General features: G+C 36.8%; 1 protein-coding gene and 1 pseudogene across 1 annotated transcript in view; both read right to left on the reverse strand.

Moving 5' to 3' along the window:
* COL11A1 (collagen type XI alpha 1 chain) overlaps window positions 1-18,542 on the reverse strand; it is a 211,820-nt gene extending 193,278 nt beyond the window's left edge. The window contains 1 exon segment of the mRNA XM_039216657.1: window positions 18,431-18,542. Within this exon segment, the coding sequence (XP_039072588.1) occupies window positions 18,431-18,536 (106 nt within the window). The 5' untranslated portion in view covers window positions 18,537-18,542.
* LOC120219793 lies at window positions 10,528-11,116 on the reverse strand (annotated as a pseudogene).
* Window positions 18,543-18,742: the final 200 nt, after the last annotated feature.

The following is an 18,742-nucleotide window of genomic DNA, read 5'->3' on the forward strand; positions in this document are numbered from 1 at the left end:
GCTGAATTGCAACTGTTTAAAGATTAAAACCAGTAGTTCGTTGTAGCCTAAATTGATATATCTAAAAAAGCAAAATTTCCATATTCATAGCAATTCTTAAATGCCCTTAATATTGGAATTGTTTCCTTGTTGCCAATAGCTGATGGCATAATCATGATTAAAATTTCAAATGTATCCAATCAGCACAATATTTTGTTAAACAATATTTTTTCTGCCTTTATTTGCATATGGTTAGTTTTTTAAACGGAGAATAAGATAGCAGAGCCGGGTGCATTATTACAATAGCCATTTAACTGGCTTCCATGTCTTTTCTCATCATTCTGCATACCATAACTTGAGCAAGCTTCCAAAACACCAGGCTTTATGTCACTTTGCTGCTTAAATTCCTTCAGTGAACCCACTAACTTACAGATAGTACGCACAGAAACTCACATATAAAATCCTAAAGATCTGAACACATCCATTTGTGCTCCCGGTACCACCCCTATGTACCTCCATTATTTTTTTTTCATTGTCATTTCCCCTAACTCCTTCCTCACTCAGCACTTTAGCTATACTGAATTCAGACTGCCCAGAACCCCTCATCTTCTTTCTCCTACCTCCGGGCTCTTGAATCCCATTTCCCCTGTCTGAAATACTTAGCTCCACTTCACCTGATACATAGAATATGAGTGATGTGTAATCTGCTCCAGAAAGCATTTCCTATCTCCCAAAGCTCATTTAGATATGCTTACCTCTATTATGCACTTGTCACACTTGGTTTTAATGTTTGCCTATACTTGATTTTTTTTTTATCCAAACTAGAAGAGAATAGATATGTACACACACACACATACAAACACATACATGAACTCTATAAAATAGTGGCTGAATGTGAAACATGATAATGTGAAAATACATGGAAGCAACTTTCTCTGAAGTCAGCAGGGCTCTCTTGTCTTGAAACAAAAAATTTTGAGGGCCTAATATGTCTTTTTTATTATGTTCTGCTGATCTCTTAAACATCCCAACTCATTCATTGATTAGTCTGTCCCAAGTCTTTAATCCTTTCCCTCTGTTGCCTTCAGTGTCCACATGGATTACTGATATAAAGCCTCACAATGCTTTGATTGTTTCATCTCTAATTAATTCCTCCTCTAAACTTCACACACTCCCATGACCAGAAAGGAGAAAACGACAGCAATGCATAGTGTTGAAGAACTGGAATTGCTCTGAATCCCACCCCTGGCACTTGGCATCTGTGTGATTTGGACTCAGAATTTAACTGCTTTGTACTTCAGTTTCTACATCTGTAAAATGAAAATAATAAAAATATTTACCGAAGTTTGTGAGTTGGCATTTGTGACAATGCCTTAGCACAGCGGCAGGAAAAACTATGCCTGTGGGATAAGACCTTGCTGACTATTTTTGTAAAGATACAGGACATAAGAATGGTTTTATTTTTATATCAATAAAAAAATTAAAAGCATAATTTTGTGCCATAAGGAAATTATATGAAATTTAAATTTCAGCATCCACAAATAAGAGTTTTATTAGACTACAGCTACACCCAATCATTTATATATTGTCCATAGCTGCTTTTGCCCTAGAAGAGTTGAATAGCTGTGATAGGGTCTGTACAGCTAAAAGTAGCTGAGTCCTGAAGGATGGGTAAAAGTTTATAAGCCAAAAGAAGTGTGACAGAAATATCAGATATGCAACACAAATACAAGACAGCATAGAGTACAAAGAAATGAAAGTAATCATAGTTGCCTGACAAGACATGAGCACTGAATAAATTTCAATGGCCAAATTCTCCCTGGGTGTTCCATAGCTGCTGAGAACCTCTTGAGGAAAATCAGATCTCCATCATGGATATTCAGAGCCACAATCTCCAGGGAAACATCCATACTAACTCCCACCTACTTCTCCAACCCCAAATGTTATGCTCCAGATGAAATAAACTTCTCTTAGTTTCTAGAATATATTGTGTTACCTTTATTGGGGATTTATTTTTTTCAATCCTTCCTCAATTGGCTAAGGATCATTGTTTTTCAACCCTAGCTGTCATTAGAATTTCCTAGAGATCTTTTAAAATATAAGAATGCCTAGGTCCTATATAAGAACAAATAACTAGAATGACTAGGTGGAGCAGGAGGTGGGGACGGCAGGAATTCATGTTTTAAAAGTTTCCCAGAAGAATCTAATGGGTAGCCAGGATTAAAGCCAGGTGGACTGAGACCTAATAAACCTTTTGATCTCCACATAATCACGGCTTCCTTCAGGAAATCATTTCTTATCTCTCCCAGGCTGGGTTATATGATCTCAAGTACCCTATACTCCCCTTGGATAACTCCACACTCTATTTTGTTTGCTTGTTTAATTATCTCATTTTCACTAGGGCACAGTGTATTTCTAAACTCCCTGTTACAAACTCATACTACCTAATTTCCCTGTCTCTCTCTGCTAAGCTTGTAATTTATTGTTTGATGTCTGCCTCCCCTGATAAATTGTAAACCCCATAACAGCAAACATCAGCACTATTGATGCTCACTGTCGTATTCATAAATAACATAGCAGCTGACCCATAGTAAGTAATCAATAGAGGTATGTTTAATGAATGAATGAATGAATAAATGAACGAATGAGCAGCTACATCCTGCCTCAGAGCTAAAGTTTCTTTCCCACCAGTCTGAACAGGAAAACCAAGAGGGTTGGAAATGGCCTTTACAAACAGCACCTTGAAGAGCTTTCCAAATCAGATTGCTTCCATTTGATTCAAGTGTGACAAGAACACAGTTCTTAAGTGGCCTTTCTAAAGTAGGTGCTTTCCCATTTCTAGGGAGTCACTTATCCTCACCTTGTACTTCATATCACAAGCCACATATGAAACATATTATTATAGGGAGAAATAAAAATAAAATAAAACACAGAAAAAGTTATAAACCATCTCTCACCCAGTCATGAAATGCTTTGGTGTTTTAGATAAATATCAAAACAGGAGTGCTGCTGTGTTTATGTGGTGGTGGAATGTAGGATTGACAAAAGAAAAAGTGAGAGTCAAGTAACTAATATTATAATCTAAATATTACCAATACCCCGCTCTACTTCAAAATCACAAGATAGACTCTCTTAATAAAGAGTCTAAATGGTAGGATATGATAGGTGAATAGGCAACAATTAATAAGTGAGCTCCTATGGCTGGAACTGCCCAACTTCTAATCCAAATTTGTTCATCTTCTAGTCCAACATCTGGTCCAAGCATTTATTATCCATGTGACTTTGGGTAACATACTTACCCCTCTAAAACTTAATTTCTCCAACTTAGCGTCATTTTGAGAATTAAATAGGATAAGGCATTTTAATCTCTGATGATAGTGTCTAACACATAATAATTAGCATGCAATAAAAATAATATCTAAAAGCACTGTTTCCTTAAATTTTCAATTTTTTTCAACGTCTTTTATAGTTCACATGAGCACCACCCATGTCTCCCCAGAGTTAGAATTCCCTTGAATCCTGCTATCCATTTCTCCTGACTACCTTGGGAAATCTCCTTACAAAAGTAGAAGACTGAACAGGTTTCCATCTCTAAAGGTCCATCAGATATCGTCCAGGAAGTCCCCTGGAAGCTTGTGCAACCAAATGAGTCTTGAATCTGTATTTTCATGTTCACAGCTCCACTTCCACTCTATAGCACAACCTGACATTAATACACTATCATTAGCATTTTCCTCTTTCAATAATTTATCTTTTGTATTGCACAGATGTTAACATAACTGTAGGTTAAATATAGCAACTGTGATGTGACTTATTTAGTAAAATATTTGTTAACTAAAATTTAAATTTAAAAAATAATTACACAGGTTAAAAAAGTTTAAAAAAACTAACACTTTAGTGTCTTTCCTCTGATACTATTTCTATATTTATTTCAAACACATATATGCTACATACCAAACTGGTATTGCAAACAAACATGAAGTATTAGAAAATGAAACAGATTGAAAGTTCTCCCATATTAAAAAAAAAAAGGTATGGAAGTTTATCTTTAAGTGACTATGTGGCACAAATAATGTCAACAGATCACATAAATTTCCTATGTCTCAACACAACTCTTTGTAGCTGAAATGATCAGACATTTTGCCTGTATTCAATAATCTAATCTAACATTTGTACGCAAAGTATAAAATGGGAGAAGTAACTGTTTGAATACATTAATAAATTGTAAGCTTATGAGATTATGGTTGTAGAGTTTACACTTTACACTTAAATAAGCCTGGGAATGGGAAGTGTTTAGAGTTCATTTTATCCCCAAGAGATTTGATAATAAACTTAAATATTTTGTCATTTTAAACCTACGTTTAGAAAGAGTGTATTTCCCTACAGAAAAAAAAATGAATATAAGTATCTCAAGGCTCAAGTTTTTGATGGGCATCTTAGAAAAACTGGATGATTGCTATTCAAACAAAAAAATAGCATTAAATTGATAATGACATGGACAAAGACACATATAAAACAGTGGTCTGTAGTTTTAGGAATTTTATAGTTAACTTACTCAAAACCAGGCATCTAAAAAGACTAATGGTAATACCATTTCAGAAAACAGAAACCCAACGATCAAATGTAAATGCACTTCCTTACAATCTCATGAAAATACTAGCTTAAAAAAATCGTTTACACGGTGAAATTCAAAATTGGGAAGGTCAGGGTAAAAGAAATACATAGTGAAATATTCTAAAACAGAAGTAATGTAAAAAGGGTGACTCCGATCTCACTATTGACAGTTTATTCTAATTCTGACCTGCCCAGAAGTTGAAAGAAATGTGTAAATCCCAGGATCCTAGCCTAGATTTAGCACTGATTGGAAAAAACAAATAAATTTGCTTTGAATATCAGAATGTATGGGCATTCTGTAACAATATTTAATATATTCATATGTAGTGGCTTTTAGGTCTTTGCCTGCAAATATCACTCATCTACTTTCTAAGTAAACACAAGTCCCATATTATTGCTCTGTTAAACCAGGGAAACAAAGTACCAACTCCCATTACCATTTGATATAATTACAATCTCTTAAAACAACTGAATCAATGTGCATGGAGTCCATTAAATAAGTAAAATGATTTACTAAGTGGATTTCTTTTTTAAATATTTATTTATTTATTTTTATTAAAAAAATTTTTAATGTTTTTATTTATTTCTGAGAGACAGAGTGAGCAGGGGAGGGTCAGAGGGAGAGGGAGATACAGAATCTGAAGCAGGCTCCAGGCTCTGAGCTGTCAGCACAGAGCCTGACATGGGGCTCGAACCCACTAGCTATGAGATCATGACCTGAGCCAAAGTCGGACACCCAACTGACTGAGCCACCCAGGCCTCCCTGTATTTTCTTATTCAAGAGAGATAGTGTATGAGCAGGGGAGAGGGTGAGAGACAGAGAGAGAGAGAGAGAGAGAGAGAGAGAGACTACTAAGCAGGTTTCACGCTCAATACAGAACCCGACAACAGGCTTCGTCCCATGACCCTGGGATCATGACCTGAGCTGAAATCTAGAGTCAGGTGTTCAGCCAACTGCCATCCAGGAGCCCCTACCAAGTAGAATTGAAGTGTCACAATGACTATGTCTAAATATGTAAAATAAAATTAAAAACGATGGAAGTTGAGGTGCCTAGGTGGCTCAGTCAGTTAAGGCAGGTCATGATCTCATGGTTTGCAAGTAAGAGTCCCATGTCAGACTCTGTGCTGACAGCTCAGAGAATGGAGCTGCTTCTGTGTCTCCCTCTCTCTCTCTGCCCCTCCCTCCCTCATGCTCTGTCTCTCTCTGTCTCAAAAATAAATAAACATTAAAAAATTGTTTAAATTAAAAAACTTAAAAACTATGGAAACTATTTGGATAAAAATGGCTTAGAAGCTACCCAAATACTTTAAAACAATATTTGTATTCCTTGCACTCCAAAAATATCTAATTCTACATTTTGTATAGGGTCTTAAAATAAAATCTCCACTTTTAATTTAAATAAGTCATTACTTTTTATAAATTACAAATAGAGTCATAGGAGAAAAATAAATCAGCAAATGAGGGTTGAGGAGGCATAAATTTTAATATCAAGGAAAAAAGACAGGAAAGGCCTGAATAAGATGATGTTTGAGCTAAGTCTGGCAAGGAATAAGAGGCTCCTCTGTCCTGATTTTGGCAGAATAGCATTCTAAGCAAAGGGAACAGTAAGTACAAAGTACCTGATGTAGGAGTTGCCCCAAATGGGAGGAGTTGGAGGAAATGCAAGGAGACAATTATGCCTCCAGCAAAGAAAATAAAAGGGGTGTAAGAGGTGAGGTCAGAGAAGTAAGGGTGAAGCAGGTTGGAGGCAGACTATAGGTCCTGCAGGGTGTCCATGGAGTTTAGATTTTATTCCAAGTAAGACAGAAAACCGCTGGAAGTTCAGGGAAGAGAATAATAACATGAATGAGCTCTTTTTCCAGACTGCTGTGGCTGCTGTGCTGAGAACTGACTATAGAGGGGCACTCAGTGGAACAGACTGTCTAGAGAGCAGACAAGAAGCAATGTCCACCCTCTAGGTGTAAAACTGTCAATTTTGCGATTTTGGACTGAGAGATGAAGAACTGGGTCAGATGCTGAGTATATCTGAAGACACAGTTGACAGGGTTGCTGATGGGTTGGATACTGGAGCAGCAGAGAATAGGAGTCAAAGCTACTCAAGTATCTTAGTTAACGTTATGACATGGGAAAGATTGTGAGAGGAACAGGTTTCAGGAGAGGAGATCGGCAATTCAGGTTTGGGCATGCTAATTTTGAGATCATTTAATACATTGTACTGGAAATGGCTGAATAGGCAGTTGGGTATATGAGTCTAGAATTCAGGGAAACGATCTGGGGTAGAAATATAACTTTGGGAGTTGACAGCCTATTAACTTCATTTAAAACTGTAAGTAATTAATGACACTTATTTTATTTTTTATTTTTTATTTATTTTTAAATTTTTGTAAATGTTCTATTTATTTCTGAGAAAAAGAGAGAGACAGCAACAGCGTGAGCAGGGGAGGGTCAGAGAGAGAGAGAGCGAGATACAGAATCTGAAGCAGGCTCCAGACTCTGAGCTAGCTGTCAGCACAGAGCCGGACACGGGGCTCAAACCCACAAACCATGAGATCATGACCTGAGCCGAAGTAGGACGCTTAACCAACTGAGTCGCCCAGGTGCCCCAACGCTTATTTTAAAATTCTATTTGATATAACTTTCCATGAAAGAAATCATTATGACTTAAAAAATGCTTATAATTGGGGTGCTCAGTCGTTAAAGCATCCTACTTCAGCTCAGATCATGATCTTGCAGTCCTGAGTTCTAGTCCCACACTGGGCTCTGTGCTGACAGCTGACAGCAGCCTGAAGACTGCTTCAGATTCTGTGTCTCCCTCTCTCTTTCTCTGCTCCTCCCCTACTCATGCTCTCTCTTTCTCTCATAAATAAATAAACGTAAAAATTTTTTAAATGCTTATAATAAATATTTCATCCTCTCAAATAATCTAAATAGAGATCTTGGTACAATATATGAATCCTCAGAGACAACAGCAAAAAAATTACTTATAATGTGTGTCCTAAAACATGCTATTCTTTGGGTAATAACAAGAAAAATCACATTTAAGGTTTAAAAATGTCAGGCTCATCTTTGGTTTCTAACAGATTTTCTAAATATGTACACATATTTTGTTTAATGTACTCTCTTATAAAATAGGAAGATAATTCATTCATATATTTTTCAAGTTCATAATGGCCATGACTCTGTATCAAGAGTGACTGAACTAATTATCCTGGAGAACTCCAGGTGACTTTACAGTGGGTTGGCTATTCCATAAATGGCAGCAAGGCCCCAGTTTTCTGGTTATTTGTCACAAGACCCAATGGTTGTAGCCAAGTGGAACCACCTAGTATGGATAGATATCAAAGTATATACTGACTTTGCCAACTTAGCCACCTCCTTGAATTTTTTTAATTAGTCACATGATTTTGTGCTATGCAGAAAAATAATATCCATACGGTCTTGTGTTATGTGGCCCTAGCCAATTGTCCTAACCCCAGCACTCTCCTGATAACACACACACACCCCATAAGAATAGACACTGGCATAATATCCTTGTGGTCAGGGCACCTAACATTGATTGCACATAGAAGAGAGTCATTTAATTTTCAATGTTATTGAACACCTCAACCCCAAACTTTCTTGTATCATAAAAAGCTTCTAGGAACTGAAAATTGAAAGCAGAAATAATATCACAACCCTGAGGATGGCAAAGGAAAGAACAAATGCCAGCTGAGAGTGTGATACTTCAAAAGTTTGGCATTTCTGATTTACAAATGGCTGAAGCTATTAAAATGTATATTATAAAACTAAAATTACAGTTTCAATACAAGCATTTGATTTTAATGTTGAGAGAAGCAACATTTGTTAGTAGTTTGTTTATTATATGCTATGGACAAGAGGATCAGAAAAAAGTATTATCTATATTATAATCAGTTGATCTATTCAAATCAGTTGCTGCAGAGTCACTACTCTTGGGTAATTGGGTGTTTATCAAAATATTTGTACACAGCAGATAAATAACCTTTTATTTCATTTCCAGTACCCTGTTATACAAGTAGACACATTCTCATTTCTGTATATATTTAATTTCTTATTACAGAAGATTCATAAGCTCTTAGAAGTGCATCAAAATTACCTGTGGATTTTGCTTGGAACCCACACAAAATAAATCAAAATCCACAGAGATGTGACTGCAAATGATTGTGATAGCAGGCCAGGGCTGACAGCTCCTATCTTCTTGACTTTAGTAAAATCCCATGCTTGTGAGGTCATTAATTCATGTGATAAACATTTATTGGCCATCTGTTATACTCCAGGAATAATGCTAGAAGCTAAAGTTTCTCACATAGATGAAAAGGATTCATTCCCTGTTTTCATTTTAGCATCAAAATTATTCTGTGATTAGGGGTGCCTGGGTGGCTTAGTCGGTTAAGCGTCCGACTTTCGCTTAGGTAATGATCTCACGGTTCGTGGGTTCGGGCCCCGCGTCGGGCTATGTGCTGACTGCCAGCTCGAGCCTGGAGCCTGTTTCAGTCTGTGACTCCCTCCCTCTCTGACCCTCCCCTGCTCACGCTGTCTCTCTCTCTCTCTCTCCTAGAAATAAAAAAAATAAAAAAAACATTAAAAAAATTATTCTGTGATTAGCATTGAACTTTGGAGTAAGTGTAGTGGTATAGCATGCTTTAGGATGTTTTGCAAGGTCAGCTACCTCAGTCTGCATAGTTGATGAGAGGTATTTCTTTAAGAGATAATTTCTAAATCCTGAGGAAAAAGCAACGGGAAGCAGTTTAAAAGAGTATCTAAGGTGGGGATCATAGCTTGCTTGGAGGCAAAACAGAGACTGACATTTTCCAGAAACCATAACAATATCAGCACAAATCTGTTCAATATACTTTTGTAGACACTGCCAATAATATATATATATATATATATATATATATATATATATATATATATCTCAGGTTGTTAGTTAGGCAATTGAAGAGCAATTCATTAGAGCCTGACCTTCACTTTCACTTCATTCAACAAAGATTTCTCAGATGCTAACTATGTGACAGGATCTGTTCTATGTGCTTGGGACACACTAAATTAAACAATAAAGGTACCGATCCTAATGATTTTAGGAATATAGAATGGATAAGAACAGAATACAAAAAATACATAATATTCTTCCAAAACAATCTTACAACCACTATCTGTTAGTCTTATTAAGCACCTGAAACTTTACATACTCCTTGATTAAAGATGATACTTCATAATATAATAATTATAACATAATTATAATATGCAAATTAGTTTCTAACCTGAAGAATGAGTTTACTAAAATAATCATAAAGCAATAAATAGAGATAGGTACTCATTCCAACAGTTACTAAGCAAAATCAAAAATTCCTAATAGCATAGAAAACCGAGATAAAAGTTTCAAAATAAATATATGATAGGAATTTTCCCAAGTATTACTTTAACAGACTTTGGATTAAACTTTTTTGTTCACCATCAGACAGTGAAATGATGATTATTTACGTTGCTGTCAAAGCAAAAATACTACTTCATATGGTGTTTTTCTCTATCAGATTCCTATGTTAAAGCAAACTACAATTTTAGAGATATCCTAGTGAATCCGTAGCTTCAAATATTTAGAAGCGTCTTTGGAAAGAATGTGCAAAAATGTTTTCCAAATGAGGAAAGCTAGAGAGAGATCCCAATTCTTTCACTTACAGAGAAGAAGTAAAGAAAGAGGGGAGGATCTAATTACTGGTTACATGACATGAGGAAGTCACTTCACACCACTCCAAGTTAACTAGATTTAACCTTGTTCCAGTCCACTGGGCAACGTAAGAAGGATAATTAATAATCTAAATAGTGACAATATTATATGCTGTGCATTCTAGCATCTTGGTAGACATTGGGGACGGAAATAAAACTAAATCATAGTCATAACCAGTCAACAACTTCTACTGATGCCCAACATATAAATGAGTAATTTTTAAAATAATGATCATTTTTTTTTTGCAAACTGTGTATCTTTTAGTTACATTCTCCCAGTTGATTACACTCCAAACAGCTTTTAGATAATCAGATCTGACATTTTTATAGTGAAGGTAATAAGCATACTACCATATATGTGTCTCCCAAAGTGGACCTGCTGTTCCTTGCAAAGGATACTGATTAAAACAGGCAGCAATTTGTAAGTGTCCTTATTATTTAATGTAACTAAACCAACCCCAATCTGAACCTTGAATGTTAACAGATACAGCTGTCCACTTCTTAAATAAGTCAAAGGAAACAAAGTAACATTTGCTGGTTTCCAGCAACAGCCCTTTGTGTTCTCCACCATCATTAGGGCTTAGGTTTGTCTTTGAAAGAGTGGGGCGACCTCCACCACTGAACTCTAAAGCAGGCTGAAGAGTTACCTGAATTATAACATCATTTTTTGTCAAATCTGCTTTAAATTTCTTCTTGGTGGCATTCAACTTATTCACACAATTGCCATGATGCTTACTGTGGTGCAGCCGCATGATTTTGTGCCTAAATATTAGGCCCCAGGGCACAATAACCATAAGTCAGGGATGCTGTGTGTAAACATTAGAACACACCATAAAGTAAGCATGGACAAATGAGCAAAAACATGGGCTCTGGAACAACACTGTCTAGGTTCAAATCCTGGGTCTATCACATAGGACCTATGTGACGTCAGGCATGATAATTAACCTCTCTGCTTTTTCAGTTCCTTCATGGGTAAAATAGATATCTTTATATTAGCTTGCTTACAGGGCAATTATCACAAAGAAATGAGATTCTATACAAAATGTGCTAACAACAGGACCTGGTATGTAATAAGCATGCATTTAGTGTTACGTGGAGACATGAAATCTGATCTAAACCTTGAAGTAGGAGAAGGACATTTGCTAGGTGGAAGAGAAGAGTACAGATGTTCCAGGGAAAGAGAATAGCATGTTCTATGACAGGGGAGAATAAGGGCAAGAGATTTAAGATGGATAAAATGCAGGGTAAATGGGGGCAGGTTTGTGGCAGGTGGGGAAATGGCTGGTCATGAGCCTGGACATACAGAGGGGTCCCATGAAGGGAGCTCTATATCATGCCAAGCCATTTAGACAATACATTTATCCCCAAAACCAGAGAAATATTTTGAAGACTCATCAGCATCAAAAATAAGAGTAACAGCTCGTAGGTTGTGCTCCACTGTTGGACTCTAACCTAAAGAGGGAGGTCAGAGAAAATATCACTTGAATATACACAGCTCTTCTTTCTCATCAGAGCTCTCTATGAGCACAAAGTGCAAAAGTGCTTTAGAGTTTCTTATTAGCTTTGTCAGGAATTGCAACCACTGCTCTTTCTGGCGGTCATCCTTTTGGGAAGTTGTTTGTGAAGAGCTGCGTGAGGAAGGAAAGCCAACCACCTCACACAGTGGAAGGTTCATGCCTCTAAGCCCGGATACCAGTTTACCAGTCAGACAGAGGAAGGAAGCTTCCACTGACACTGTATGCGCTCAGGTTCTATGAATAGGGACCTTCATTTGCCTGTATAGTACAGGGCCATTCAAGAGCAATTAAATTTGTTTAAAATAAGAAAGAAATGCTTTTTAAGGAAAAAAAAGAAGGTTTGAAGGGATTGCAAAAGTTGATTGTGCTAAAGCACTTTTACACAGGTTTGTTTTAGTTCTCAATTGTCAAGTCGTATTTAAGCTGGTCTCTTACTCTGAAATATGATAACCTTTCTTTTCTCTGGGTTCTTTCTCTTAAATTAATAGCACTGTCTCTAATTCCATGCGCAGCAAGCAAAGAGTTTATTTTACCAGATAACAGTAGGTCTGGTGATCAGCCAATGTCTAAAGAACCACTAGCCAAGTCAATAGTAGGCCAAAGACTGCAACCGATAGATACTACTCGCTAACTCGCTTTAAATTCAACTTTCATCCTTACCAACTAGCACTATTCAGGTTGAGTTCAGAGACAACAGAAAGTAGGGGGGAAAAAACCTATAAAAATAAAATCATATTAGGGTTTTTCAAGAAAACAAGTACATAGGTCAGATTATAATAAAGAAGGCAGTTTAAAATGAAAAAAAATTAAAACTTTATGTTATGAATTAAATCACAAGAGAAATTAGAAGAAAGTCCAAATTTAGGAAAGTCATTACAGTATACCAAAAGCTACACTGAAATCTACATTTAAAGCTGCCTCTTCAGTGAGAGAATTTAGGGAACACTGTAACTTTTTATAGCATCTGTGTATACCTCTCTTTCTTCTTTGCTAAGGAACAAAACTTCAATGGTCTAAAACAAAGTTTGGTTTCCTCTCACCACTCCCAGCTCAGGTCACATTTCCCCAGTATCAAATGAGGGAAGTGGAGGAGAAAAAGCTGAAACGCAGATCAGCTCTCAGCTTCCACTCTGCAGTTGCTCTGAATTCCTAATGACTACACCAACTGCCCCTAATTATTTCTCCTAAGGTAGGAGGAAAGAAAAGTATGTTTAGGATATACAATGGAATTCTGGTTTTTGAATCCCTAAGTGTAATCATTAAAAATGATATAAAATGATGGGGAGAGCTCAGTACTTACAAAACCCTATATTCGTATAAATTGTTAAAGCTGATCATGAGTATAAATATTTACCTTCCACAGTATCGTCTTCAGGACACTAAGGACATGTACTGCTTTCCGTAAAGATAGGAAAATTCTTCATTTGGTGGAAAAAGAGCCCTACCATTGTAGTTGCCAGCACAACAAATATCATGGTAACCTCTTAAGAGTGTCTACTTCTTTGTAGATTAACTGTCCACTTATTCTTGAGGTAAAAGTTGTTTATGTCATCTCAGATCCTTTAATAGTCTGAAAGGAAAATTAATTAGAATTTGCACTACTAAGTGCTCTCCTATTTTTCCCCAACATTTGCCACTTATTCAGAAAAAGATGATCTATTAAACAAACAAGTCATAGCAAGTAATAATTAATTAACTGACTTACTCATAAAACCTAACACATAGATAGATAGTATATGTCTATATAAATTATGTTATCTACATAACATATATGTAGAATTCATTATGTATATCTACATAACAATATATATAGAATTGGAATATATATATATATATTCCAATCACTATAAAAGCAACTTGGAAGGCGCAGAAATTTGATAGTATTTTCAATAAATATAGAGATATATTATTAAATATATAATTTGAAATAAATACATAATTTGCATAGCTTCTTAAAAATTTGAAGCTGTGCCTGATCCTCCATTAACAACATTAGAGTGGATAAAAAATTAGATTCCTACTCTAGCAACAAACATACACCAAAGGTATTTTATGAACTATTATGCCTTCTACTCTGATACGGATAATCTTACAGAATCACAGAATCAGGTATATTAACAATACAAATGATCAAAAATTACCTGTCTTCAAACTTAGGAAACTGAGAAATTTTTAAATGCATTCTATAACTCCATTTCCCATCTGATTTTCTTCAATTTCTTTAATTTAATCTATCTTCTCACTAAATATAAAGTCAGACACGTACATTTAAGCAATATTTGTCATTCCATAAAGTCTCAAACCACTATTATTTAAAGATCTTTTTGTCACTACTGCTGACCTTCACTTTACTTAGAAAATCACTGAATATTATAAAAATATTTTATTTTTTATGAGGAAGAGCATTCAGCTAATAACTTTTCTATGATTTAGTTTCATAGTAAAGTGAGAAGGAAGTAAAGAGAAGCAATCTCTAATCTTAGAGATAATGTCTATCTCTAGCATTCTCTTTAAAAATCAGATCTAAACACCTTTTCTTTCTTTGGAAAGTTCAGCTTTTTATTACAGACTCTCAACCAAGCTTGATTTGATCTCATTCATTATCAGTAAATAAGCAATGCTTCAGTATTTTAGGCAGAGTGAAGAGAGTTTTTTCAGAAAAAAGCAAATTTCTAAAAAAGAAAGATGACTACTTAGTTTGGGTTTTTTGTGGGGGGGGGGTGGTCAGAAATCCTACCCCAAAATCTGAAAAAAGATTCATGTTTGCCTTGCTATATTTTGGGGATAACATAACATGAATAATGTGCTCCTTCTATGTTAGTTACACTAAGGAAAACATAGAACCCAAAAAATTAAATAAACTGTAAGCAGTCATACTACCTAGGCATGTATATTTCTGTTTGCAACTTCACAATTGTGTTAACAAATATGAGAATACCTCTTAAAGAGTAATTTTCGTGAAGTAGAGACTCAGTTATGTATTTATTATGAAGCAAATTGTCACTTCAGAGATTAACAAACTTAATTTTAAAACTAATAGACAATTTTGTGATGGAATCTATACTTAATTGAGTATGTATGTGCCCCTAAAATGGTATAAAACAAGCATGCATAAGATACTTAATAAAACAAGCATATCTCACAAGATGCCTAATTTTCTTTATTGTTTCTCTATTACTGCTTTGTCCATTTTTATTTAAAAAACAAGAGGAAAGACAATACAAATAATCCTAGCAGGCACTGCAAATTGTTATCAGAAGTATATCTGATCTTTTTACTCAATTCTGATTAAGTAGCCACAGTGGCAAACTTGATCTCTTTACAAAGTTGGATTAGCACATACCCTGGAAGCCAGCGCCATTTCACCTGCTGATCCTGAGCACTCAAAACACCCCAGTAGAGCTCACTACCAAATGCCAACAAGCTCTGAAAGCCCTTCATAAAAGTAATCAACTTTTTACATGACACAGTATTGGCTTAACCCTCAAAGGTTGAATACTATTTTAATTAGAGAAAAAATGATTCAATTAGATACTATTTTACTTAGTATTCAATTATAGCATAACTGTTTTTTTGAAACTCTTAAAGCCATCACTCTTAACACGATCACAGCATAGTCACTATGAATTCCAGGTAAATCTCAGCTCATATCTATGATAAGCAATGGACTAATTGGTAAAGAAATCCATAAACTTCTGAGATAAAATATTTATGTCAACCACAGGAAAATATATGAGACATAAAATTGAAGTTAATGCAAGTGAATATGTTACAAAAATAATACCGTTATATAAAAATCATAAGAAATACTGAAAATCTTTAATAAATACGTGAAAGATGACCAAGTTATAGAGTTTGGATTTGCAAAGTAAAATAATATGATTCTGTATGAGATTAAAAATTTTCTTTTAATCCACTCATTCCAAAAACTATTCTTTGTAAGGTAGATGCTTTAGGATCCTAACTATACTTTCTTTAGAGTCTAATTTATTAGGAACCCAGAACTTTTAAGACTTTAATGTACTAAATCCAAGAAACGCAAACTTTAGATGGAAATAGGCTGTTTTAAATTACCTTTTGATTTAGCAACCAAATCACACCACTGCCTCTCAGTGACATCAACAAATTATAGTACATAATACCTTTATTTAGGAACTGGAATGAAATCATATTGTTACTTCAACTGAACATCTAATGACTGGAATAAAAACTGGACATTGGGTTTATATTTCCCTTGTGTGATGATTCAGACCAATGTTTCCTTTTTAAACATTAGTATACTATTACTTCCTTTATTAAGTTTATTAAGTGACAAAATGCCTGGTAGTACATTTGTAAATATGTATCTTCCCACTAAGTAATAAGCACCTAGCAACTTGATGACGCGGATACCAAATCTTACAGTATGAATACCCACTCTTGTAACTTTTGAGGCATTTCATCAGAAATGACAAATAAAAACAACACATGATCCCTAAATTTTGCTATGTCTCACATTACTTGGCTTTACAATAATAGGAAAGGTTCTTTTTCCACCATTTACTTGACATGGTACTGAAATGTTTGTTTAAAAGTGTTTCACATCTGAAGCTAGATTGAAAAGAGCCAATTTTTGCAATACAAGTGTAGAAATTTGATCTTTCTGATATCCTTAGAGCTTTAAGGAAGACCAAATGTGGAAAATGAAATAGAAATATCTTCAGTGACATAATCCTTGAATGCCTACAATGGTGTCTCCTAAATTTATATTTCCTCTGTCTTCATTAAAGAAACTCCTGGTTTCTATTTTTTAAGTTCAGAGCCGCCATTATGGTATATTTGTCCATATGTGTGTCTAACAAGCTGAAAAAGAAATAGTATATCTGTTCTTTCTTAATCGAGTGTCCTTTTCCAGCATCACTGTAGTTAGAGGGATTTTAAGAGGCCTATGTACTGAGGCAGATGCTTAAATTCCAAATAAATTCCAAATAAAACCAGCAGAGGGCAGAACTGCTGACAGAAATGACCAACCCAGCTGGTGACCAGGTACCAAAGGTAAAAAGCAAACTTTTGGTGGATTCCACTGTCAAAGACACTATTTATCCTTAAAAACGTTGAAATGAATGAATCAAAATAATTAGCATAACCTGTATCAAAATTTAAGCACAGTCCTTAGGAGGCTCTGACTGTTATTTACCAGTTAAAGTCAAGCAGAAGAATAGTCAAGCACCGCCTGCCACTCAGGAAGGTGAACACCACTAAGCTTGGGGAAGGAACACAGACCTGGTTTCCCAGAGTTCAGCCTCCGGGAGCGCTAATTCCCATTAGGGAGAACTCAGATCTTGGCATCTACCAGGGCCAGACTCAGGTTTCTGCTATAGCCTGCGCATTTGGGGTTGACAACTTCTTTCTTCCTTGGCCAATCCTCGCCACCCTCCCTTTTTCCCCTCTACTGCTCTGTGCACTCCTGACAAAGCTTGCTTTTCTACTCAAAGCTCTCTGGGCTGTTAACTCCAAAGGCGTTTGCCCGCCAGTCGTGTCTACAGCACCTAACGGACCGCTCTAGCCAGATGCCTTTGCGGGAAAGGGCGGGGGAACGGGAGGGAGAGAGGCGGAGGGAGTGAAGTCGCTCTCCCTCCTCGGGTACTGACAGGGCTGCAGTCTTCCGAGCAGGTCTGGTCATTGAATATTTGGTGTGCCACGTAGAAACTTTTCCTTACCTCTCCCCTCCCACCCCATCCCAGGCCCCCTCCTCTCCCCTCCCAATCCTTATTCCTCCTCCCCCACCCCATTTGCTTGGCGAGTTTCATCATTCTCCAAGAGAACTGCACGTCCAACCTGCAAGAAGAAGTGGAGGGGGGGTGGTGCGGGTTGGGGGTCAGAGTGGAGAGGAGTGGACTGATATTCAGGGAGAAGTGTTCCCCCATCTTCAACCCGTTCTTTATAACCTGCCAATATTTTTCCACTTAAAAATCTCTCCAAAATGCCACACACACACACACACACACACACACACACACACACACACACGCCGGGTGTTCTCAGTCTTCTAGATTCATCACCTCTGCTTTCTCTTATATCCCTAAAAGTAAAAGAGCCTGTTTCTCACTTTGTTCCACACAAAGAACTTTATCAAGGTTCATTTTATACCCTTTCTCTATATTTCAGCTCTTAAAGAGATACTTCCATTAGTTAGAATCTGAAGAAACCAGAAGATGTGTTCCAAGGGCAATCTAGGGACTATTCCTCAAACAAAAGCTCTGTACAGCTGCCCTTGTGTTCAAGGTAATATTTTTCCTCTTTTCAAAGACACTGGAAAGTGGTGATTGGCATTTCAGCAGGCTCTGTGCCTGACAGATCTTTTTTCCTGCTACCTCTTCTCCCATTACTGTCCCGCCTACATCCATCTCTCTCTCCAGCCTTCACTTCAACCTGGTGGCAGCTACAATCTGGATTTTATTTAAGAGAATTGTTTTGGGGGTTTGGGGAGGGGGTGGGGGGAATGGCGGGGGAAGAAGGGTAAAGAGGGGGAGGGGCACGGAATGACAAAGCCCGACGGCAATCTCCCACCTCCCCCAAACCATTTTTTTCTTACCTCCTCTGACCTCACTAGCCTGGAAGAGGAAAGTCAGTGCGAGGGTTGTTACGGTGAAATTCCAGAGCCACCGTTTCGTTTTCCACCTAGAGGACCACCGCTCCATCTCCGAGCCCCGCACTCAATCGTGAACTCGACCCACGAAATTGCAATTGCAGACCAGCTTCGTCCCTTCCAAGGTATCGTCGGGGATGTTTGCTACACAGCCATTGGGGGTGGGGGGGGTGCGGGGGGAGTCAAAGGGCTTTTTCTTTAAAATTTGATGGTTTGCTTCCTTCCTGTGTCTCGCCCCCTCCTCTCCCTCTCGGTTGG

This window comes from Hyaena hyaena, unplaced genomic scaffold, assembly GCF_003009895.1.
Source record: "Hyaena hyaena isolate Hyena2069 unplaced genomic scaffold, ASM300989v1 scaffold_651, whole genome shotgun sequence".
Classification (NCBI taxonomy): Eukaryota; Metazoa; Chordata; class Mammalia; order Carnivora; family Hyaenidae; genus Hyaena; species Hyaena hyaena.